This window comes from Schistosoma mansoni, chromosome 1, assembly GCF_000237925.1.
Source record: "Schistosoma mansoni strain Puerto Rico chromosome 1, complete genome".
Taxonomy (NCBI): domain Eukaryota; kingdom Metazoa; phylum Platyhelminthes; class Trematoda; order Strigeidida; family Schistosomatidae; genus Schistosoma; species Schistosoma mansoni.
In genome coordinates this window covers 46,886,544-46,912,710 of record NC_031495.1, presented here as the reverse complement: position 1 = coordinate 46,912,710, position 26,167 = coordinate 46,886,544, and the positions used below count along the sequence as shown (strand labels likewise).

Here is a 26,167-nt window from a genome sequence, read left to right as displayed (position 1 = left end):
AATAGAAGAGATGAAATAATACCAGTCAATACATAAAGAAGCGAGCCATCCACCAACTGTAAAAACCACTAGATGATATGCCCTCACGACAATTACCCCTCTTAAGGCTGTGACTATTTTTCAACTTGTCGAAATGTTAAGCTTTTGAAGATATTCCTGAGAGCAACTGCTGTCAGACTTTAATGGTTAAAGTTAGTAGGCAGAAACCAGTATATATATATATATATATATATATATATATATTGACATATCTTGTACGTTTGTCACTTCCTCAAACAAAATCTGAAGTTATTAGTAGGTAACCTTCAGCGGTATGGATATGAGGTTAGTTGATCTGTGTTTGTTCTCGTAATTTGTAGTACTGTAAAAATCCAGCCTCATTAAAAGTGTATCAACAGAAGTTACTGATATAACCTGCTCTAGTATAGAATTCTAGCAATTGATAACAGTGCGCTGAACAAGACTCCGGACGCAAACAATTTGGTTTTGGCTTTTGAACATTCGGAAACTATTCTCTCTGGTGATCAGTTATGGGTTGAAGTAGAAGATAATTCTTTCAGTTTTATGTAATATGGTTCAATCGTGACCGCGATTGTGCAAATATTTCCATCTACTGTCATACTTCCAACCTCCATCGTACATTTACTTTACATTTTCCACTCATTCATTTGTTTGTCCATTGTATATTTCCTACATCTCGTTCCTAATGTATACTCGTTTGTTTAAAACGTTTTGTGTCCCTATGCTAAATATTTTAGATATACCTTATTGTGTATTTTGAGACCATAAAAGGTTTGTGAATTAGATAATTATCATTTTAACGTGGTAACAGATCGTAATCTCTAGCAGTATCATTCGTTTTTGAATTAGGAAAAGTAAGGGCTAGACTAAGTGAAAATAAGAATGAGTTTCACTGCATATAACTTCCAAATACTTGTGATGGAAAATATTAACATAATTATGTAGGTTTTTTCGAACTTTCACAACACAGGTAAAATGTCGAGAGGATGAGCGGTCGTTTCGTTCTGCTATCGAAAGGCTAAAAAAGGATTTAACTGATCTTAGTCAGCAATTCTGCAAGTTAGATACTGAAGTTCATATGGTATCTGGAAAGTTGGTCCATTTAGGCGACCAGTTAGAAAGGAAAAACTTGCCGAGAAAACGAATTGAAGAGGCACGTGATTTGATACTTGAATTTTATAAATTCTGGGGTTTTGGAGGAGGAAGTGTCACTAATGTAGTAAGCACTCAATCAGATGAAGCCCAGGTAAGTTACCTTTTGATATAACCTGAAGAATAAGCTTTGTTACATTAGGGGTCTAGAAATATGTTTATTATATTTTCTAATAATCAGAATACACTGTTTTCTCCATCTAAGATGCTTAAAATACAATCAAAGTAGCTTACTTCAATGTACTTTGTTGTACAAATAATTATTTCTTTTAAAAGGAGTGGGAAAAGTCTGAGAAGCTTGACTTGAATCTATTTTATTTCGTTTAGTTCTCGTCAGCTACTTACAACCTATTATATTTATTTTCTAGATTAGTGATCTTAGCTAACCTAGCTTTACTCATTTTATTTCTACTCATTAGAGTCCTTTCACCATGTAACCACTCGTTTCTAACCCTGTAGACTTTTGTTATTACCGATTTTATAAAATGTTCTTTCAAGTAAGATATATATTTACATTGTATTTTGTCTTTTAAATTCACATACACCCTTTCTATGCTATGCAGATGTGTGATCATATCAACTTCCTACTAATTTCCTTCACGTAAACACTAAATCACCAGGTAAATAAACTTTTCGGTTATTCATTGTTTCTAGCCGAATTATTAGCAAACACTGTGTATAATGAACCTCATCTATTCTGAACCGTATTTCCCTTTGTTATGAAGGCTCAAAACTTCGTATCACAAATAACATTTTAATACAATAAAATAAGATTATATGTTACCCTGCAAGGATGATTTCGACTTTTTCTTTTGTGCTGTGTGTTAACCATGGAGCACTTTCGAGAAACGGTGGTTTTCTTTTATTCACTTCTTATATTCGTGTATGAAGTCTTTAAAGTGAATGGGTGATTTATTCTGTCATTGCTTTTTCATAGTACTTTAAAATGGACTTAGAAGTAGTATAGATAGTTATAGATCCAGATATTCAATTATGGCCGTGAATACTAGATTAAAGTTATCTTTTCACGATCGTGTGTATCGGTTGAAGCCGTTTTACTTTAGTATGTTATATAGTTTTAAGTCGTTATTGCCTATGTCCTACCGTCTAGCTCTCTAGAAATATTATTATATTTTTGACCGCTCTATGCATCTGCTCATTCTGATATCAACTCCTTAAGCTTCTTCAACTTAGGAAAAAAAAATCAAAGTAACTTGCTTTTTAATATCTCTAGAGTACTTGCAACTGGTCTTTCAAACATAAAAGAGAAAATTGCTTGCTGAAGTGCTTAAACGTGGGGATATAAAACTAACTTATTTTCTAGTTGCAATTTACTCTTGAAAACAATAGACGCTTCAGTAGAGAGAAATTCACGTTTGTTGGTAGCAACGTTTTTTATTCAATTATGTAAGCTTTGAGTAACGTTTCGTATTGTAAAAGTTACCTTATAAATCTGTCGTAAAAATTGTGCTTTGCACGTGACACGTGCTACACAGTGCACTTTAAAAATAGATTGAATATTAATGTTCACATGCTTATTGTAAGAAATACTTGTTGCAACCAAGGGCTCTCAAAAGGCTTTGTGTGGTATCACGTTGGTAATGAACTTGAAAAAGATTTCCTAGTTGATCGTGAAACTACATTATTCAAGTTTCATAGCTTTGTATAAAGTTCTACCTTATTCATCGTATGTGTTAATCGTCCTAGAATCGACACTTCATTTATTTGCCACTTTTCGCTGACAGTACAAACTTGTATCTCAATCCGTTTTAATAGTCGTTGCAGACACTTAATTTCGGAATTAGTATTTTCGTATTTTTCAGTTTTTACTTAACTAAGATTGTTAGTCTGTGTATGTTCAACGACAGTTTACATAAATATAATGAATTTATATTCTTCTGACTATCCTTTGTTTAATTTTGGGAAGAGAACCAGGTGCTCACGAATAAGTATTAATTGGGTTTTGGGGTGATAGTAGGGGAAATATCTACGTGACAAGCGCTTGCATAAAATTAAACTATTGAAACAGTTCATCATTTCTAAACTGAGTAGAGGAGTGTAGGTATCATCACCAAGTTTTGATTTGGTAATTTTGAATTAATTGAACATTGGGTAGATTGTTATAAATAAATAATATATTTGTGATACCCCAATGAGTAGAAAAATTAGATTTCCTGGCGTTTCGTGACTCAGTGTAAGCCACTTCTTCGGAGAATAAATAACCAAATTAACATTAATCCAAGTTTAAATAGTACAATGGAACAACATGAATATAAGGTGCGATCAATCAAAAGACAGGTCTGAATAAATCAATGTCATGTCATTTTGGTCAATGTGATTCATAATTTTTCTACTCATTGGGATATTACAAATATATTATTTATTTATGAGTAGAGAAGTGATTATAACTATCACTCTTAAATGAAAGTGAATTTTATTCTTCTGTAAAAGATACGGTAACAAAATGAAATTTCTGGTATTCATTTTTTAAATACTCGTACTCATGTTTAAACTTCAAACCTTGTTTGGTGCTTAAATTTCATGCATTGTAAGTTTTAGCGTATGTGAAAAGTTATTAAATGATTTTCTAACCCTACTTCCTTAGCTACTTGAAGCCGCCACTCGATTCAAAAATCTGAGTTCGTTGTGCTTAGAGCTACCGGATGATGAACGTTTCTTAAATGCAAAACAAAGAGTTACAGGTGTGTTCTTTTTACTGACTTTCTAACGTGACGAATTTCAGTCGCCTGCCAACACTTGGATACAGCTTTACTTGAAAGATTTAGAGCAAACTTTCTTGCGGGCAATGTTGAGACAATGAAGAGCATAGCAGATGTACTTCTTCTTTCCAAAAACTACTCTCAATGTGCTGAGATCTTGGTCGAAGAAACAGTAAAGGTAGATTTATTTTATATGCTCCTTTCGAAACATCAGTTTCTCTGTTGGACTGCTTACGTTCGTAGCTTAAAAATTTGTAGTTTCGACAAAATTTCGGCAAAAAAGCTTGAGGATCCGTACATTTACTATCGAATTTCTGGAATTAGGATTATCAACTGTACTGGGTTGAATCAGCAGTATGATGTTTCTCACAGGTAATCAGAATGTTGAAAAGTGCTACTTTCCCGTTTTTAAGATGAATTAGATGTCTTCAAAACACAACTGTGCTTACTTCATTGTGTTCCAGTTGGTCATCATCATGGTCTGGAATAAATGTTCATTACCCGAAGTTCCCATACCATATTAGCTGGACGAGATGAAATTCACAAGATGAATAGAAAAAGAGACTGAAATAATGTAGTAGCAATGATAATGAAAAAAAAGTTCATACTGGGATCAGACAACCTTGAAATTTCACCTCCTTTACGTTCTACTGAAAATAAGGCCAAATGGTTCTCTAAAATGATTTTTGAGTAAAACGTCAGTGTGAAACAGTCAATATACAATCTCTATAACTGGTTTATATTGAGTAGGAAAAGTTGAGTTGTTTTTATTCCTTCAATTGAAATGTCTATTTTCTATACGTTATGGTTCCATAGTCATTACCTAATAATCATTTATTTATTCTTACTATAATTTTCATACATTTTTTTTATTGTTAATAGACGATAAATCCCAACAAGATTAGTTTTAAAGATATTACAAAGTGTTTGGTTTCGAGTGAAAAGCTAATAATGACCTTATTCTTAAGACCAGATTCAGTCCTGATGCAGCTAATGCATAGTCTTTTCACAACAAAATTAAAAGTAAGTCAAATAAATAACAATAATACATTACCTAACATATTGTTGTTAGTATACTTCCAGAAACTCGGTTTAAATTTGAACTTCATTGTTATGTGGTTTGATTTAATCACTTCTTTTCAGCATTCTTTCAATAATTTCCGACCAACTCTGATGTTTGAAGACTTGATACTACGTACTGAGTAACTGGTTTATATAACTAACCAGTTTTTTTTCATATATCTCGTTACAGTTCGGATGCTCTAATTGAAAATATCTTAATGTCTAAATAAATGATATGCGCATGAATACTGTAAGCGAATTTTTTTCTTGTTGGATTAGACCTTTATTGATAAAGGTCGAAATCCGAATTTTCCTAACTAGATGTCGGTGTTTCAGTGAAAGGTAATTTTCCATCGGTTTATAAAGTGTTTTTTCGTTTACTTTTATCAATAGATTGTATAGTTTTAATGCTTAATGGCTTCAAGATCATACCATAAAACCCTATTTTTGCAACTCCATTAGGTTGTTCGGCTTAACAGATTTAATAAACTATGGAATTAGACACTACATGGTTTGGTAACATGGGTATATTCGAGTAGCATTCTACAAACTAGATTGGGAAAGATTCTATGTATAACTTTTTGATGCATTTCTTGTATTACATTAAAAATTGACAGACACAGATCTAACAACGTATAGCCCTACATTGGTTGCTTCAATGGAAACTGCTTATGTTAATGTTGGGGATGTTAGATCCCCAGAACTCACTTGATGAATGCCTTATTTTTGTAATTTTATTTTGAAAAATTGAATTTCCTGTTTTCGCGCTGAAAGCGCTCATTTTCACCTTCATGTCGTATTTACCACTCGGGAGGATCTTAAACGCTATTGGTTTGTTGTATGTTTTAGTATGCTATTTTGTAACGCTTCTTAAGGACAATTTTATGCTGTATATATGCGTTTGATTTGTGCCTGTTGTGATTACTTTTGCTTTCGGCTGCTTGCAGAATGTATTTTCCCCACTTTGAATTTGGATTTCTCACCCTAGTTACTGGGGCTGTAACGCGTCAGAACAGCGAGCTTATTGGTCTTTGGTCACAGAGTCTTTGTCCCGTTCTTAGATTAGGGAACTCGTAATCGCTTCAACATAACAGTTAACAATCAAGTAAATAAATCTCCAGATAAAAATCCTTCTCAACACTGAGAATCCAAGGGTGTTTGGGAATCAGTTAGGCATAATTTAGTATCGTGAAGTTGTAGGGAAAAGCAAAAAAAACTCATTTACACCTTTGTGACCAATTTTTTATCTTGTTACTTGAGGTCTGAAACCACTAATTCTTGGCACGTTGACGAACTTAACCAAGAGTTTTACTCTCCCAACGACCACTGAGGTTTATAACGTGTGACTTGATAGAATAATCTCTTGATATTGCACTCAACTCACTACGAATTTATTCTCAATTCAACCAGAACAGCACAATCAAATGATCGTTTGGCACGCCCTAAGCACAACCAAGTTACACCGACCAGTTTGGGCGCACAAATCCACTGGTTGCCTTGCGCCTCTTAATTACAAAATAATGCGTAATTTCAACACTACTTTACCTCACATGACCAACACGTCGACGACATATAATGTATTGCTATCCAATAGTTTTGGAGAAAAACCTCTTGTGTATATAACAGTTGACAAGCAAAGTTGACCCGTGTGTTTGATGCATATCCTATGTAATTTTACCTTTTATGACTGCTTTATATTAGCTAAATAAGTTTGCCAACACTTTACTGTATATGTCAAAATGACCAACGTCCCACGCGAAATTTCAATCCGTTTTCTCAAATTATCAATCAGTGACATAAAGATCACGTTGTTCTGTATGATTAAAACCCTTAAATACAGGACCATAATGCGTAAATTATAAATTATGTACAAAACTGAGATATTTATTATGCAAATAATAGGTTCATAACTGATTAACGATGATCTATGGATGGAAAAAGATAATAACAACTATCAACGAGACAAGTAAAGGCTTGTAATTGAGAGAAGATAAAACTACCATGAATCAATCGTTTAAAAAATGCACGGTAAAAAGATATTCTAAACACGTGGAAAATGGCTCCAAGAGTTTCGTAATTAATACTTATTCTCCTCCTCACAGAACTTTCTAAGCATATAATTTGTTTTATTTTTCAATTTGTTCCAACCTAGGTATACTTGAGTAATCATATGAAGGAAGAGTTGAATGCACAGGCATTTTTAACTAATTTGTACAATGAATATCGAAAGTAAGCATATAATTGCAGTTTTACACATATTCTTGTTCAGTAATCTTAGTATCCATTTACAATATTATATAGAATAAGAGTGATTTAGTTCAATCCCAATAGTTTTAAAGTAGTACTGTTTTTACTCATTGTTGGTAAATGAAATTGCACATTTCATTGGCCTCAGTGTTTGCTGCATATAAAATACAATCGGAGCTAATCATCTCTTTTATTTGTGTAAGTTTTAAGCCTGTAAGTGTAGGATATTTAACACTAAAAACCATCGTAAATTCTAAGTAGATATTTTTATCATTTCATTTATGACGATACCATTATAAATGCTTTTAAATATAGGCTCAATACGTATATCTGTTGCTTACTATCTAATCAAATACACAGTTCTCATTGACTAGGTTAGTTAATTAAACATTATTCTTTATACCTTTTTTTTACCGTCCTCTACTTTCAAAAGAATGAATGTAATTAGTTGACTCATATATATATATATATATATATATATATAATTCTGATAGTTTTATGTATTTATTTTACAAATTTCAGCGTGGAAAAGTTAGTTGTTGAGCTATCTAATGAGTTGACTTTAATTACGGATCCAATGCAACTGTCCAAATTATTTCGGGAATTATTTGCTCCATATTTAGTTGATTATATGAAACGAGAATCTGACTGGTTAACTGAACGCTTAACAGGTCATCTTGAACATTATTATCAAAGTCAAAGGCATCAAAAACGTGCACTAAATGTTTCTGGGTTGGTTTCAAAGTTTTTCATACACTTTACAATTTATCAGTGATTAGCTTTCAATAATAAAATCTTACTGATATGGTACGGTGAATATTCATAGGTGTTCATCTGCATTATGATGAATAATGTACTTATTTCCAGTAATATCAATAAATATTAACTCTTCTGTTGTTTTTAGCTTGGCTGAACTTCGTCGAGACCTCCAAGCTAAGTTTCATATCACTGGTGGTGATCGATCACAAAATGACTACGATATATCTTTGTTATCCGAAGAAGTCGCTGTTAATATTATTGAAGATATTCGGCGTGCTGCCAAACGATGCTTGCTCGTAAGATACTGAACCTTAAACTCATTTTAAAAATAAACATGCTTAAGATGTAGACAGTAATAACTTTATCATAAATGCTTGTAGTATGTTAGAAAAATAGGTAAAATTTCTTAAAATACTAACCTTCGTAGTATACTTTTGTCATATAGTGAGAAGCTTTCTTTCGTTTTATCATATTTCTGCAGTCTTTTTGTTGAAGATTTATTTACAACTGAAGACTATTTACCTCAAATAAAGTATATGGCATTCTGAATGGATTTACACTTATACACTAGTTTTGAAAACAATCATCTGTTCATCTCTATCTTTCATCGTTTACAATGGCTCAGATGCATTTATCCTTAGTTTAAAAATACCTTCATTTTATTCCTCAAACTCGTTCTTTAGTTGTGTTCTCTTTGCTTTACCTTTTCTAATATAATTGATGCTGTTACTGCTGCTGTTATCCTACTACTATATGTCTTGATAATCTCATATGGCTGTGCTGACGTGTTGAAGTTGGGACCAGAAAACATGTGTTAGGTTTCATATTTGTTATAAGTGAATGAATTATCATCGGAAAGTATATTTTCTCCTGTTTGATTCATTATTTATCATTGATGTAGAATATTTAGTTTTTGTAATAAAGCCAATCCTAAAATTATTATTAAAGTCATTGCATGTATTTTGATTATTTATGTATGTTGTGGTTGTAAACAAACGATCTAAACTATTCATTATTCTGAAAACGATGAGATTACCTATTGTTTTATTTTTTAACATTTTTCCCTAAACTTCTGTAAACGTGTCTGTATAACATTTTTGGAAAGTAAATACTGATTAATGATTGCTTCTATATATATGGTGAGAAACCGATTGATAAGAGCCCTTGAATATTGAGTTTCTGACGGTATTTTATTAAATGAAGATTAGGTGAGAGTAGAAATGGTTCTTAACATTTTATGTGAAATACTTAACTGAAAATATAAATATTAAAATCTATTCGATTTATCCGTAAATGCATAGTGAAGCCACTCATCAACCAATCAGCATAAGCCCTCTTATGTTAATGAATATTGAGGTTGTACACTGGTTTGTATTCAACACTAGTATTTAAATAAATAAAATTCCAAGTTAATTAGTTACCATAGTACTCCATTTAATACAGTCCAGTGTGTAAAATAAAACTTTTATAGTCACTACTCTTTAATCTACTTAATTGTTCTACCATATATATATTGTTCAATTGCTCTCTAGTTATCCCAACCTACTGCTATTCCAGACAATGGCAAATTCATATTTAATTGTTTGTATCACTATCTAATTGTTGAACACGTGGATTATGGTGTTACTATAGGTTTGCACGGTAAGTTCATTGCATCAAAACTGAATCTGTTCTTTTTTATACGAAAATTAACATTTTTGTACTATTTAGTTTATATATTTATATAATACAAGAATTGGATTTACAGTTAGGCGTTGGAATACTAAGCCATGAATATTATCGATAATATAGTAATGTTATTAATTGAATATCCATGTTTAATAGTTATCAATTCATGTAAATCAATCAGTCATCTCATTAGAACAAAATTACAAAGCAGGAATTCACAGGTTTATCATATAATTTAGACGTTGAACAAATCTCTCTTAAATTCTGCATTCATATACTTCGGTAAGAGAATTAACAACCAAATACAACTTACTATTCATTGGTTTCAATGTATTTTTCAGGGAATGAGGAACTGAAATTTATCATTCTTTAGCATAGTTCGAGGAACGCGATAATTAATATATCTGAACCAAATTCTAAGCGCTACTTTTAAATCTAAATACTTGAATGTAAAACACGTTTTTTGTTTGAGATTATAATCTACTACTTTGATGCTTAAACTTTGGCTAATAGAATCAAGCTCAAATTCAAATGACACTAATGATTCAATACCAAGTACGTGGGCCCATCAAATGACTATTATTTGGAACCAATTTTCCTTAACATTAGATATTTACTCAGTAAAACGAAATACAGCTTCTCATTGACGTATAGTTTACACAGTAGCATAGATAACTGAACGCAGTTTGTTACACAAAAATATTGCTTCCCATATTTGAAAAACAAGTACTGAATTTATTGAGTGACAAGTAAGTTTTATCAAGAAACAGATAAAAATACAGGCTATACATTTTTCTTTGAAAAAAGTAAAACTGGGATGTTTATGTTGGACGTACTTTATAAACTAACTTCACACAAACCGCAATTTGTGCGTTATCGATTCTAAATAGTATTATAAAAAGACAAAGTTGGTCAGAGAAATGAGATGTAATTCCATTACATGCATCAAACAATCTGATTTCACTGATACTGATCAAAATATCTTACATGAAGAGATGGATAGTGGCTAGCAGTGGAATCCAGGAGGCGCGTTTCGTCCTATTGAGAGACTGACCAGTTGCAGTCCTGACACATCGATCGGAAGATTCAAACAAACAATACTAAATGAATTTATCTTACATGAAGTTGGAGAAACAATGAAAAAAAGAATTTGTAATTTGTCACTTTCTCTACAGCTACATACATTATTTATTTAAACATATAAACATTGGTTCAAGAAAGCACCAGATATATATGCGCCACACTTCGTCATTCATTTGTGAGGTCTGGAATACTGTTCCAATACCCAAACCGAAGCAGGTGATTTTCCTAGGGAGCCAAACTCCGAGCCTTTGACCCAAAGGTCTAATCCACAAGGCAGTGGAGCAACATTAGGAGATGCAGTCCCATGGCAGCCGGTGACCAACAATAGGTTTTCACGCCATTTTTTTCTATCAGGATACTGGAGCTCATGTGCACCATTGGTTTGGAATCAGGGTTTTCCAACTCCCTTAGGTGGATCCTCTCTATCTAACAACCCAGTTAGAGCTCTGGACATTCGCTTTTTGTTTTCTCAATTTCGTAAACAACACTTCTACCGCGAGAAGGCAGTGAGTAGGAATCGTTGTTGAATGAACTACCTATCATTGAGGATCAAGTTGTTTGTATTGAGGTTAGAATTAATATTTTTATTGGGGTTTTAGTAAGTAAACGCTTATTTTTGAAGGGAATCAATAGTTAGCTTTAGTTACCTCTCTAACCTAAATGAACAATTATGAATAAGTTCGTTATTCGTTATTATTTTTTCGTTTTTCATTTAACTATTGGCTACAATTTAATGAGTTTAACTCAATAATACTTCTTTATGATTTCCCTATACGATATATCTGCTACTCGAACTATTGCTGGTGACTTCCTATACGATTTTTTATCCTCAGACTACTCCACTTGAACTAAACATTGTCGAAAGGCACTATGTAAGGATAGGAGCGTTACTTCAATGTTAATTTATGTGCGAAAGGAAAGCTTATTTATGCGTTTATGAACAACAATTCACTCAAAACATAACATTTTTCTAGATGTTTTTAGGAAGTTTATATTCGGTGCCGATCAGACAAAGTGTTTTCAACCTTTCTGAGCTTCTAGAGGCTTTATTGATGTATTCTTAAGAGCTCCCAACACTATACTTCCAATAAATGTCTACTATGTTACGTAATAAAATCATATTCTCCAGTATTCTGGAACTACCAAATTAATTACCTATTAGAAAACCCCATCATAAATAATATAGTCTTCACTGATGAATAGTTCATTTATTAAGATTTCTATGTAGAATCAAATTTTACATTAACTAAACTTATCAGTTTTTCTGTAGGATGGAAAGTGAAGAAATTCTGTGAATTTATTATATTTTAAAAGCACTTTTGTTGCTTTTTAGATTTGTAAAAATCTTCAAATATATCATTATGAATTATATTAAATCAATAAATAATAATTAAAACTATAATAGGGAGTATAAAATAGTAAAAATAACAATTACTACTATACATTTGAATCGAAAATAGAGTGTTTTCGATCACTTATTCAGTCACCCATCAACAATGCATCACAAATGTATATCAACCCACGTTGCCACTCCTCGTCAGTATAGCTAAAAGAAATATATTAAGGGATTTTAAATAATTATATCATTGACAATAAGAAATTAAACGTAATAAGTATGGTTCATATAGAATGAATGAAAAAATTGGAATAAAACAAAATGTTCACTTTTGTTTTTAGCTGAATCTTTTACAAACCTCATAATAAAAAAACTTCCTAAGGATTTTCATATCAGTGTTCAAAATCAGTTTTGATTACGGACTGTTATCAGATGAAAAAAACTCAACTTCAATTAATTCACAGTATTACATGATGACTATCATTCAATGTTATGGATGATATCTACCCCACTTCAAGTATGATTGAATGAATTTTGAAATGTTAACAATCGAACTTCATTTAATTGGTTCGTAGATATCATTCTAATTACGAAGTCTGAAATTTCGTGGATTAGGTTCTGTATAGAGCAGTGTACAGACTTTGTTGAGGGTAAAACAGCTTCTTAGTGCTAACTATTTTTGATGCTTTCACAGCTTGCCTAAATCTGTGATGAAAACTTAGTTAAGAATGAATAGTTTCCAAAAATTCCCATTTCAGTAATTACGTGTGCACTGCCTTTTATTGGTACTAGTATTTCGCTTTTTAGTTAGACATCTTCAATTCTACTTGCAATACAAATGGAAGTATATGTTATCAAGGGTTTTTTTGTAGTGAATAAAAGCCTTTAAACCTTAGGTATTACGGTGTCAATGTGGGTTTCTTAAAAGCAGTAGAGTGATACAAATAACTGTAAATGCTGAGGCAGTTATCCATAATATAGTACATTACACCTAACCGACTGTTATCAGAGATAATAGAAAGTGGTAGTTAGAATATAACTTAGATTAGAAGCAATCTAAGTCATTCTTTTCAGTAGTCTATAAAAGGACTTGTTAAATGAATCATTTTAAGTAATGACGAAACGACCGTCAAGTACTTCCAGATTTTAAATGATGATCCAACACTGATCGAGTTCATCATCTCAATAAAAACTCAACAACCTCCACAGCCCTATACTGATCGTTAGGTAAGGTACTCAAGTTTGTATAAATTGGTCATATTTTCATATACTTGTTTGCACATAATATTTGAATAGATTTTACGCTTTGTAATATCAGGTTTGAATATAGCCGATCCTCGAAGTAGCAATCCAAACCTAGTCTTCTTCTCAATAATTCATGAAGCCACATCCATTTTTCACTTTTTTGAGAAAACAATTGATGAATCCATTTTACCAATGATTATGTGAGTATTTTCTGAATAATTTTTTGTCCCACTATAGTTTCTAAAAACACCTAAAGTACATAAATTCAGTTTTCGAAAGTATGAGTCTTTTTAATTGACTATGGCCTGATAACTTATCTTTTTCTATGATTGTTTAAATGATTTGTAAATATTTATATTTTCTTGTTGTTGATATTTGAGATTACAATTGATCAATTGCTATTGGCTTGTGAACATCTCGAGAAAATGTATTGCTATGGGAAAAAATGTGCATTCTGAATTCCGTTACTTGCCACGACACAAATATACGAAAAACTTTGTATCATACTTAGAAATTCTGTTCACCAATATATTACATTTATGGATGAAAATATTTGAAGGATTTGATATTTTTATCTCCCAGTATTATTTTGACTTGATTAGATCAGCTCTCAATTTAACGCTCAGTTGTGTATTGTTTAAGATGCGATTTACTACGAAGTCAATTTTGACGTAATATTCTCATTGTCAGGATATTGTGATCTCCAAAACTCGAATATTATTTCAGTTAATACAGACTAGTACTATAGTATAGATAAATGTCATTCAAAATTTGCATAGTCCACTATCTTAAATTCAGTGGCATCCTGATACTGTTTTACTAATTTGAATGATTTATTTTGAACAGACGACTGGAACAATAAAAGCCTTTAAAATCTTTAATGAACCAGAGACAAGGATTAATTGACTAAAAAGAAACTCGAAACTATTACGTAATTACTTACTCCATTTGCCCCTCATAAGGGCGTAGGCCTACGACCACGGTTCCCTAACTAACTCTATCCTAGGCTCTCCTTTCTAGTTGTTCCCAGTTGCTGTTCATTTCTTTGATGTCTGCCACCGATTCCTGACGCAATGTGTTCTTGGGTCCTTCTTTTCCCTTCTGCCTTAAGAATTCCAAGTAAGGACCAACCTCGTGATGCAGTTTGATGATTTCTGCAATGCATATCCTATCCATTTCCTAATTTCCTCTTCATCCGGAAGTTGGTTTGTTCTCTGTCACAATAGGTTGTTGCTGATGGTATCCGACGAACGGATCTTGAGTATGTTGCTTAGACAATTGTGCATAAATACCTGTACTTTTCTGATGATGGTTATAGTGGTTCTCTACGTTTCAGCTCCGTACAGTAATATTTCTAACGTTTGTATTGGAATTTCTGACTTTGGTGTTTTGTGACAGTTGTTTTGAGTTCCATTTTGATGTGTGGGCGAGGAAAATGGTGATCGTTTGTTTGTCTAATCAAACTTGTAGGATGGTCTGACAGGTATTAGATGTGTTATATATTTTCCCACCCTTGTTATTATTATTGTCGGTTGTTGGCGTGTAAATATACCCTTGTTTTAATCAGAGTAGTCACGTGTTCTTGACCCAAATTGTGTTGAAATCCTGTAGAATATACACTTGCAAGGTATCTAGTGTAGAAATTCGTCTAAGGGGAATTAGTGTTCGATTGGTATAGGAGAGAAAGCTGATCGTCATTTCAATATGTTTTACAATTGAAGGAATGCTTCCATTGCTCTGCCAATTCATGCTTTCACGTCTGCATCAGATTCCCCTGTTTATCAGTAATTCTTCCCAAGTACGTTAGTTTCCACCTGTCCGAGATCTCCAACAAGTTCAGTTTGGTTGGTGCTCTATGTTAAATTTTAGGATCATTTTTGTCCTCTTGTATACATTGAGACCTACTGGTTCTACACTGGCCGTATCCACCCGCATTTTTGCTGTGTATGGGATCGGGGGCTAGGCCATCTGTGAAGTCAAAGTTGTTTAGTTGTATGCAGGCTGTCCATTGTATTCACGACTGATCTTTACGGAATCCGGCTTGTTGATCTCAAAGCTGGTCGTCTACTGAATATTTCATCCAATTCAGCAACACTGTTGAAAACTTTTCCTGGTACCGATAGTAGTGTGATGTCCCTGTAGTTCTCACACTTACTCAAATCTCTCTTTGGTACATCTTCCCTCTCTATTTTGAAGGATGCTTTGATGATTCTAGAATCATGAGATTCCCATCCTACTAGCACTTTTCACGCTTCTTTGCAGAGCATCAATGAAATTCCTTTCATATGCGAGGAATTTTCCTCTTCATAGCCAGAATACAACATCACCTATCCCGAGGCTATTATTTAATGCACACCTTGCGTGCACTGGGTTTCACTTAATCCACGCATCGCCATGTTCTATCTTCTCATTTTCACAGCTGTTTGACTAGCCTTTCCGGTCTTCCACAGTGTGCGAACATTCCGTGTACTGATATTAATTGTTGCTTTGTTTGTCACAAGGAGCATCGGTCTCGTGATTTCCGAAGGATTTCGGCTTTCATCATGAGGCATTGTATCTCTTCTAAATAAAGACCCTTTAACTCCCAGGACAGAGTATAAGTGGGTAAAATGAATTTTTCTGGTTAGTGTTGTTTAGCAAAGTCGTTTTCTACGTCATGCTGCTGCTAAGCCCAGCAGTAACCCTAGAATGGATCCTAACGGAGTTGCTTCTAAGTGATATGATCAGTCATCTAAAAGACAAAATGATTGTTTTTAAGCGATTATATTAGTTGTCCAACCCGTTAATATTAATATACACCACTATCGAATTCATAGTAAAACAAGCAGCAATTTTATTATTTCGTTAGTGAAAACCGACTTCGTTTATTCAAATAAAATTATCATTGAAGATATGAAAATGAAACCCAGCACAGTGATAAAGTACACAGAATATATTTTTTTTCGGTCCCAGGGACATAACACTGTCGAAGTTTCTCAAATAATAATGTTCTAATAATTTTTTGGACTGTATAGATTCATTTTGTATTGTTTGTTCGAATCTTCTAATTAATGTTTAGGACTGCGATTGATCGGTCCTGGATCCTACTGTTAGCCATCATCCGTCTTTGCTTATAATGTTGGACTGTGTTGAAGTTCTTTGATGATATGATACATTTTCTTGATATTTTTAATTTTTTTGTTTAGAAAATAGTTTTTTTAGAAATCAAAACGTTAATGAGCAAAACTAGCTACAGCTTTCATAAAAGCACTAAATTTTTCATATGATAAATAAATATATATATGACAATTAGTCTATAAGGGATTTTATTCTATACTTTAAGGAAGTAGATGTTTGTTGACTTAAGATACTAAAGCTAACCGGCAATCACAAGTTGTGCAAAGTGACCTAATCAAAAGTTCATATTCATGAACATGTTGCTAGTCCAAAGTTTTCTAGATTCTTATTTTAATTCTAGTTAATTTATTTACTTGTTTCATACGTATATGTATGTAGCCATCAATTGCATTTTCGTGATGTGCGAGGAGTAAGGGGAACTTGTTGAGTTATTTTATACTGAGAATTCCTCATTGTACTAAACATATAATACTGGATAAAGACATTATTACTATTATCAGCATAGGGTGGGGGAAGTTGTTGAGTTTAGTTGAGATTATGAACCGACCAATGTTAGACCACCATTGAAAACCTGGAGGCACTGGACGGTCGTTCTGTCTTAGTATGAGACTCCTCATCAGTGTGCATTCACGATTCCGCATGCAGAACTCGAACCTAGGACCTTCGACCTCACGCGCAAACGCCTAACCTTTAGACTACTGAGCCGACATCCAACAGTGTTAATGTCTAACTTCGACCATCTCCCATTGTCGTCGATGGGTAACTGTCTTGCACCTGACAGAGTCGAACACCACTTGTCATGGCTTTTCACTAGAACTCCGAGGGTGACCTTTCGAAACTAGTCACTAGTGAGTAAATGAAGTTAGACATCAACACTTTTGGATTCAGGCCCATTGGTCCAGAGATTAGGCGTTCTCACGCGAGACCAAAGACCCTGAGTTCGGATCCTGTGTGCAGGATCGTGGGTGCATACCACTGAGGATTCCTATACTAGGACGAAACGGCAGTCCACCGCTTCCAGGTTTTCAGTGGTGGTCTAACACTGGTCTGTTCACGATCTCTATTATTATTATTATTATTACTATTATTATTATTATTACTATTATTATTATTATTACTATTATTATTATTATTACTATTATTATTATTATTACTATTATTGTTATTATCATTATTATTATTATTATTAGTAGTAGTAGTAGTAGTGTGTCTTGTTAATATCCTTTACGTGTTATGTTGTACAATGACAATTTCCTTGGAACAGAGTATTTATGCTTAATTTTTACATTAGACCACTTGAAAGATTAAATGCCATTAATATTATGTATATTTTAGTACGAACCCATCATATGCAAGTGAAATCTCTGTCAAACGTAACGAATTGAAACAAGATTTGGAAGGTAAATTCTGTACTGGTCTAGAAAAGTGTCTAAATCTGGCTATCTCTCGTGTTCAATATTTATTGTCCAGTGAACAGCGAAAAACTGATTTTCGCCCAGATATAAATGCTAACTCAGGAATAATTGCTGGTAATCCACCATCACTTGTAAGTTTTCTGCCTAGTGGTTTATTTATGAATTATTCTAAGTAATGTTTAACTAAGTTTTTTGCTGTTTTAACTTTTTCTGCTGAAAAATGAGTATTTGACTCACCAAATATGATCGAAATACGCTTTATTAAAAATTACTTTGTCATCAACATCAGTTTGGGAACATATCTGAAAGAAGTGTGCTGTAATGACCTGTATCTTTTCACAGAAATAGGACATTGTTATTTTGTGTTTATTTACAGACTAAAATTGCATCATTTAATCATTTGGGGGTCATCGTTGCTTGTTTTGCACCATCTACGGTTAAAAAAAGTCTGAAGACTTATCCACTCCTGTATCCCCATTCATCCTCAGGGGCAAATCTAGAGTAATCTACGAGTCTCCTTAGTTTGCTCGTTGTAGGATTGAGATGATATTAAATATTTCCAGCCATTACTGTAGATGTAGCTTCAGCTCTCTAAGTCGTTTGCTGGTGTTTAACTAAAGGTCCTTCTTTATATGGTAAAGGTTGGAGGATAATTTTTTAGTTTGAGTCATACTTCATGCTCGTTAAAAAATATTTATTTCCGGATCCTACTGTATTCATAACATCGCCTTCTACCGCATCCCAGAATACTTATTGAAGGTTCAGAATCATATTTGTTATTATCAGGGCCGCCTTCGATTTGTTGAACAAGACTGGTCTGGAATTATCTTTTGTGGTAGTGTGTGCACGGTAAGTTTACAGACATCCTGAAGGCGCTGCACACTAACACCTCTCCGCTGTCTATGTATAGTGGAAATCACAGCACGTTATGTTAATCTGGACTATCTTTGGAGTTGCTGTGTTAGTTTAACTGTAGGATGTCGTATATAAAGGACATCGGTAAGAACGGCTCTGCTCTATGTTTATCAAACCTGGCTCCTCTTAGATGGGGATATCTGATGATCGTTGTCTTTAAAGTGTTCCTCACATTGGATATTGTTAGGATCGCTCGTCGGCAAACTCAAGGAAGCCTCGAGAAGCCCAGAAAGAGCCGAAGACATTCCATCCAGTCACCGCTAGTGGAACATTGTAGAATGTCGACGTGTAGCTCCCCTATTGGTTGAATATGAAGGACCCCCTATGTGCCTATTGGCTATCCGAAATGATGATTTACTTTCAGCCAAAAAATATAAATACATGACATTTTTGTACTATATTTGACACTGTTTTTTGGGAATGACATTCCTACTTACTAGTCTTCTGTCTTCTCATTTTGCTACTCGGGAGGGTTCTAGCGATTGAGTGCTCAAGTATTACGTGACATACTAAGAATCTAAGTTCGAGATATAACAGATATAAGACCATTTTTTAGTAATCCCGATGTTGGGTAATGTATTTTCGGGTGCGGTGACGGTAATTCAGTTGATGCCATCATGTTAAGAAACTCACTTTGAAGGCTTGGATATATTTTACGAACATCATCCCTGCAACTCCCGCACCACATGTTTCTCGATGGCGCTAGAACGCTTTGAAAAAGGCGGCTAGTTTATGACATGGTGCCATAGTATTAAAGAAAGGTGTGTGGAACTGGTATCTGTTCGTCCCATCACTACTCTATTTTCGAGGTCCTAGAGATGGTGCGACTCAGTGGATTGAAACTTTGTCAGATATGACTGGGAAAAGAATTGGTGGAGAAGATATGGGCTTCAATGAAATCTTGAATCAATTCAGTAATTGTCATCACTCAACTAAATTCACACTAAAAGCAAAGGTTAACGCAGAACCTCATTTTTTCTGTTGTCTTGTTGAAAAAAGGCCATATAGTTCCTTACGAAAATCTATATGTAGAAAACCGACCTCGAATGGTCAACATACTAGTTTCTATAGTTCAGTTCCATTAAGCAGAAAGAGAAATTTAATTCGCTCCTTATCCTCGAGGGCTAGGCGAATATACCATCATAGTACATTAGATAACGAACTACTTCAACTTCGACAGATACTCATTAGAAATAGCTATCCACATAGATTCGTTGCTAGAAACTTAATATTAAGACAACATCCTGAAAAGTCTTCGACGGTTCTAAAAAAAATTTTTATTAATATCGAATTTAGGGGATATGTAGTTTCCGAAATTTTGGATAAACGGTCTCCGAAATCCCTGAATAAAACCTATTCAGCCAAGCTTCGTATTGCTTTTTCAAGCCGCTCTACCATTCACGGATGTGTTAAGGATAAACTCCCGCTTTAGGCCATATCGATGTGCATCTATAACCTTACTGGCTCTTGCAAGGCAAGTTACACTGGGCACCCAAAGCAAACACTTTCTAAACACATCTCAGAACATTACCCGTCGTAGTTTTTAAAAGGGGAATGGAAAGCTACCACTTGCTCAATATAGGAACACCTGATCAACCCTGGTTATGTCTCTCTAGAGGAGGCGTCTTTTAAAACAATCCATGCAGTTGAAAGGAATTTGGTTGACAGGAGTTCAAATCAAAAACCTATGTAATGCTGAGGCGTTGGGGATCCACCAATTGTAGTCCAATTTCTGCTTGCAAAAATGATGCAACCAACCTCTCACCCTTTCTTGGCTCCAATTTCCTTTTCCAGTGTTTTGGTTTTATTTCCTAATTTTTTAAACCGTAATCGGTTACTACTATCCTCTAACAATTTTCCATGATTATTGTTCAATTATTATTATCTGTTAAGTCGAAAATTACCTCTTATGTTTCTGATCCATAGATTATTTTCGTCCTGTTCTTCTTCAACCTATTGATCACTACGCAACCATCTTTTGGTATTTGAAATCTCGGATAGCTTCATAATTCGATTTTTTTTCATCCCTCTATAGACTTACATTTATCAAACAACTGTATATGTGAATGTACAGCTTACTGACTTCGTCAGTAGGTTACTTTAATTATCTGAGTATTTTTTATTAAATGCTACACTTGTTCATCTATCTACTGATTGTACGATTTTTCCCTATTTCACCATAATGTTATCACTTCGTTTGTGTAACGCAAATTTTTTACGGACCCTTGTATCAGTATGAAATACTGTGAGTTGTTGCTAAATGTTATTTTTCTTGACTGCATGCTAGGCATGTCAACATGTGGTTGGTTTCATAACCCACATCAACCGTGAAACCCATCAACATCTAGATGGTCAAAATTTAAAAACATTTTTACATGAATTTGGAATGAAACTAAATCGCACATTGGTAGATCATTTTTACAACTTTACCTTCTCTGACACAGGTAAGTATTTATTCTTACTATAGAATTCTTTTTCTCTTCGAAATTAATTTGAAAAACTCAATGAGTTAGTTTCGTGTATCAGAGCTATTGATTTCATGTGGAGCGATCAAAAAGACACGTAAATCTTTATAGTAACGACTCACTGGTTGTAAAAAGAAGTCAACTCATCCCTGTCATAAATTTTCCCACCATCTGAGTAAAGGTCTCACGTAAATCAAAGTGTGATGTAACAAACCATTAACCTTTTAAAGAATAAGGAGTCCACTGTATATTTTACTCGGGTCTAATAACTTCGTCAGTGCATAAAAAAAGAATTTTTCAGAACAAATGAAGTTCAAAACTTGGTGAGATGGAGGTTGATTTTTTAAATTGGAGTACATAGTTCATGGTTTCAAAAAACCTTATGTATGAAAATGTTGACAGAATGTAATCGGATTGAAACCAAGTGTTAAAGCTTAGTCCCATATGTACGATTTCTTCCTCTTCAGAAAATGTCAAGCTATGAAGTTATGCTGTAGTTCCACATGTACTTCAACTGTGGGAATGTTGCCATCGCTTTGCCAATCCTCGCCCTTAGGTCTGCATCTGATCCTCCTTGTTCATCGATGGTGCTGCCCTCCTCAGGTACGTGAACGTTTCCACCTCTTCCGGAGATTCTCCATCAAGTGTGATTGAGTTGATGTTCTCCATGTTGTATTTAAGGATCTTGGTTATGTTGAGGCCTACTAATGCAGATGCTTCTGCTACATTGGTGGTCATGACCTGCATTGGTTGGGGTGTATGGAATAGAATGGGTAGGTCATCAGCGAAGTACAAACCGTTTAGTTGCATGCAGGCTGTTTATTGTATTGCGTGCTCCCCGTCAGATGTAGGGGTCTTCATCATCCAGCCAACCACCAGAAAAATAAAGAGTGAGAGTAATCAGCCTTGTCTGACTCCGGTTCTCACTTGGAATGTGTCTATCAGCTGTCTTCCGTGCATGACTTTGCAGTGTAGTCCGTCGTATGAATTCCACATGTTGCTGACGATTTTCTCAGCTGCTCACTTCGAAGTATCGAAGAAGGTTCTATAAGTTTCTCATATCCACACTATCGAGTGCCTTGATTCGCTCTGCTTTTGTTCGGCTGTTGTTAATTGCTGTCTTCATCTTCATTTCTTGAATTTTGTGGGCACTTCACTATAATCGACTGAAGCCTTCCATGAGATTGATCTTTATCGTCGTCCTTGCTGTAATTGGTGAGTGCATGACATTGAATAACACTCGTTGTGATTTCCTCCTTTGTTTTGAGAGATGCTTTGATGATTCTGAATCCATAAGGTTCCCATCCTATAAGTGTTTTACGTACCTCTTTGGATAGTATCAGTGCAACTCCCTGAGTGTGTGGAGCATTTTCCCCAGACTACAGAAGCATCTATTTTGAATCTATCCCTTTCTATCCAGCATTGGTCCTGTGGGTTTTGCTGATTCGGAGAACCGCCAAGTTGTATTTCCTCATTTCCGTAACTATTTGACTGCCCCCCCCCCAGTCTCCCCCATTATCCGGACATTCCATGTACCTATAGTAATTGTTGTTCTGGTTGTCAAAAGGGGCGTTGATATCGTAACTTCCGGAGAATCTCGACTTTCACCACGAGGCGTCATAATTCTGAGTGAAAATCGGTCAACTCTGAAAGCAGTGTTCAAGTGTTTAACTTGTTTATTCTGGTTAGCGTTTCTTAGCAAGGTTGTTTTGCATGGGATAGGGTTGTTGACCCCGTACCCAACCCTTCTCCCTTGTCTAAGCTTGGGACTGGCAGTAACTCCAGAAGAGCTACAGGCGAAGGTATATCCTGAAATATGATAACTCTGTTTTCAATTTCTCAGTTAAACAGATATTGAGTGTGGCTACGCGATGTGTATCAAATTACAAGAGGGAGGACGAATCATAGAGGATGGTTAATTAGAACAGTTACACGTTCCTTCTTTGGAATAAATTTTATCTACAGTGTATCCTTAATTTTGTTTCACATTATCAATTCTACGAAATATTCGTCAATACATTTATTAGTTGACCAGACTTGAAGTAGCTGATACATTACGACTTCTAGAGTGTGTAGAGACATAAACTATGGCTCAGGTTATGTAATTCTTAAATGTTTAGAATCATATGCTGTAAGATTTTGTCTGTTGAGATCTCTGCTGTCAGTCATTCAGCTACAACGTAGGACCAGGCACATATATGCGTTGGTCCAAGTTGCCACACCTCATTAGCACAACAAGATGAACACCAGATTCACAGAAGTAGTTACTTCAGTGATAGTAATATGTCAAAAAAATGCATATAAGGATATGATACACAGAGAGAAAAAAGGTATAAAGCAATTTTAATCTCATCGTTTACGGGCAGATAAAGATTGCCTACATCTATGACATTGTGATCGATTCTGAGCCATGCCACGCAGCATCTCCAACCACTGGTTACAGTAGTCGCGCGGACCCCAACCAAGTATTCTGAATCTACCAACATGGCTAAGACCAGAAGTTAGTGACTTTAATCTGCTGTAATATACATATCAAGGAATTTAATAAATCCACAAAACGTGATCGATCTAACTGATGACGAAGTTTGTTAAGTTTATTTTCCAGAAAAGGCGAGAACCGCACATATGTTTGTTATATACAAGCACTATATGTTTAGTTTTACATGAGAATTTTTGAAGTTTCCAAGGTTAGTTCGTGCAGCAAATTAACTCAGGTCTGTACTTCTCAAAAATCCAGCAGTTTACAGAACCTTAAATGTAATCGAACATCAGTACAACGCTTACCATGAATTACAGCTATTACCAGGTGTAACTGAGTAGCTTATTTAGAGGTACATTGTTCGGTACTTTATATTTAGCCTTTGAACATCTGACCGTGGTGCCAGGAAATATTAGACAACCTAAATTACGCTAATTTGTCAAGTTTATGGAATATCCAAACATAACAGAGTGAATCACCTCTGCAAAAAGACATATTACTCCCATACTTATTCATTTACGGTAGTTTATTTTACAGTTACTGCTCTAAAATAGATGTTATTGTATACAAGTTGTGAACTAAATTGTCATTTATTTTTGTTTTTAGGTGGATTTGTTGCGATGCAAGATGTAACTGCCTACCGAGAAATCGCAAAGCATTTTGAGAGTCCAACTGTTAATGTTGTTTTTGATGTACTGTTTAAGCTGATGAATCTCATGCTAATTAAGCCAGAAAACGTACAACAAGTTGTTCAAGACTATTTGCAGTCAGGAATGCCACGAGATTTGTTGATGAACTTCATTCAACTTAGGACCGATTTTAAGTCAGCAAAGCTACAAAATGTGATACAGTTCAAATCAACAAGATAATATTTTTTCAGTTATTTATTATTAACAATTCGTGTTCTTCAAGTACTCCATAATTTCTTCATTACTTGCACCATTTTTAAACATTTCAGTTATTTTTTGTGAATATCTGTTATTAAATAAAACTTCAGCTGTTAGTGGTCCTTCCTCAACCAGCTTTGATCGCCATGAAACGTAAGGTTTTAGTTCACATTTATCTAAGTCATTAGGTACAATAAAATCCAAGTGTGTTTCAGGAGAAATAATTTTTTGACCATATATTTCCATGCATGTTGTTGGTTCTCTGAAAACTAAAATTTAGCAGTTAAGATGCCGTACCTGGGAATCCAAGGGTATTTCGCACGAGCTTTGCTCTTTTTTAAGTCTAACATCCAGTGGTATCTTGTCTTATATGCAATTTTCTGGCGAAACATTAAAGGTCCCATTGCTACATTGATAGTTCGTATTGATTGTGATTTGTTGGAAGAAATTAAAGAACTTGGGACCAACCTGGTACACTGCATTACCTAGGGAATCATGTTATAAAATCTGTAAGACGATTGTAAGCTAAGATGCAATATAATTACCACTACATAATAATAAACTTTGGGATCGCACCCGTGAACACAGAACTATTCGATAATTAAGTTTTCATAATAGATCACGCTTGACTACTGTATATTTTGTGGCTTATCACTAGATATTCATGCCCAAATAAAATTGAGTCGTCTCGAAACTATAGTAAAGTTTAGTCAAATTCAGTCAATAACTACATAGGACTTGTCACAAATGTGTATCACTCCAAGTTGCCAAGATTAGGAGCATATATGAGTGGCAACAGAAAACTAGAAGTAAGAATTTCATCTCAAAAATAATAAAGAATAACTCACGAGAAAATTCATGGGATGGCATAACAAATTTGTAAAATATGGAGTAAATGCAATTGCATCACTACAATCGGTTTTGAAATACAACCTCTAACTATAAATTGTGCTGATTGGGCAGACCCTGATCAAGAAGCTTACTCATTTGGACGCAGATTGGACCAACAGTCAATAAATTAATATGCCGATCTAGTGTTTTGATCTGCATGTTTCTGCTTTTCTCAGTGTTAGTCAGCATTGTAAGTCCGGTTACGAAGTATTGAGGATAAGGTTAAGTTGCTGTGCAAAATGTATTGTAGGTTGGTGAGGCTACAAAATTCCAATCCACCCAGATGGTTGAGGTATGTGCGCCAATTTGGAGTGATAAGTATTCATGATAAATTCTACGTCGTGACATACCAGAGGATGACTTACACACTACCTAGAAAAGTAGGAGCACCATTCGGCAATCTAAAGGGACTCCTTACAAGCGGCGAAGAATTAAATGGAATCGGTCTCTGTACTATATAAACTTACATGTTTGTATAAAAAGCATTTTGGGCTGAAAATCCGATACCAATCAGGAGAGCAAAGACTTCATAAAGCGATAACAGTAACTGGAAACTAATAGACAATACGTTGCTACACTAATTTTTTTTCTTGGGCTTTAGGGGCCGGATAGTGCTGGTCTCCATCTGGTCGACTTTATTAGTAGCCTTGCAAAATAAGTGAATATCATCGAAGGGATAAAATATAACATAAAGGAAATTCTGTC

At 34.4% G+C, this 26,167-nt stretch overlaps 2 protein-coding genes across 2 annotated transcripts in view; one reads left to right on the top strand and one right to left on the bottom strand.

The window, feature by feature from the left end:
• Smp_148070 (hypothetical protein) overlaps positions 1-24,816 on the top strand; it is a gene marked incomplete at its 5' end in the record, with an annotated part of 26,272 nt that extends 1,456 nt beyond the window's left edge. The window contains 13 exons of the mRNA XM_018794623.1: positions 850-907; positions 967-1,267; positions 3,779-3,875; positions 3,917-4,071; positions 4,776-4,916; positions 7,108-7,184; positions 7,725-7,934; positions 8,107-8,257; positions 9,494-9,602; positions 13,367-13,493; positions 17,746-17,956; positions 21,028-21,184; positions 24,291-24,816. Of these exons, the coding sequence (XP_018649016.1) occupies positions 850-907; positions 967-1,267; positions 3,779-3,875; positions 3,917-4,071; positions 4,776-4,916; positions 7,108-7,184; positions 7,725-7,934; positions 8,107-8,257; positions 9,494-9,602; positions 13,367-13,493; positions 17,746-17,956; positions 21,028-21,184; positions 24,291-24,553 (2,057 nt within the window). The 3' untranslated portion in view covers positions 24,554-24,816. The remainder of the gene's footprint in view (positions 1-849; positions 908-966; positions 1,268-3,778; positions 3,876-3,916; positions 4,072-4,775; positions 4,917-7,107; positions 7,185-7,724; positions 7,935-8,106; positions 8,258-9,493; positions 9,603-13,366; positions 13,494-17,745; positions 17,957-21,027; positions 21,185-24,290) is intronic.
• Positions 24,562-25,057, bottom strand: Smp_148060 (hypothetical protein). Its single transcript, XM_018794622.1, has 2 exons — positions 24,869-25,057; positions 24,562-24,833 (listed from the first exon to the last, which is right to left on the bottom strand). The coding sequence occupies exons 1-2, from the start codon at positions 25,051-25,053 to the stop codon at positions 24,575-24,577; spliced, it is 444 nt and encodes a 147-aa protein (XP_018649015.1). The 5' UTR covers positions 25,054-25,057; the 3' UTR covers positions 24,562-24,574.
• Between the last annotated feature and the right edge of the window lie 1,110 nt (positions 25,058-26,167).

Bases quoted from the DNA above. Each gene is read 5' to 3' on its own strand.
- Smp_148060 (XM_018794622.1), bottom strand. From the start codon at position 25,053: ATGCAGTGTACCAGGTTGGTCCCAAGTTCTTTAATTTCTTCCAACAAA. The intron at 24,834-24,868 runs GTACGGCATCTT...TTTAGTTTTCAG, and splicing joins AAATACCCTTGGATTCCCAG to AGAACCAACAACATGCATGG.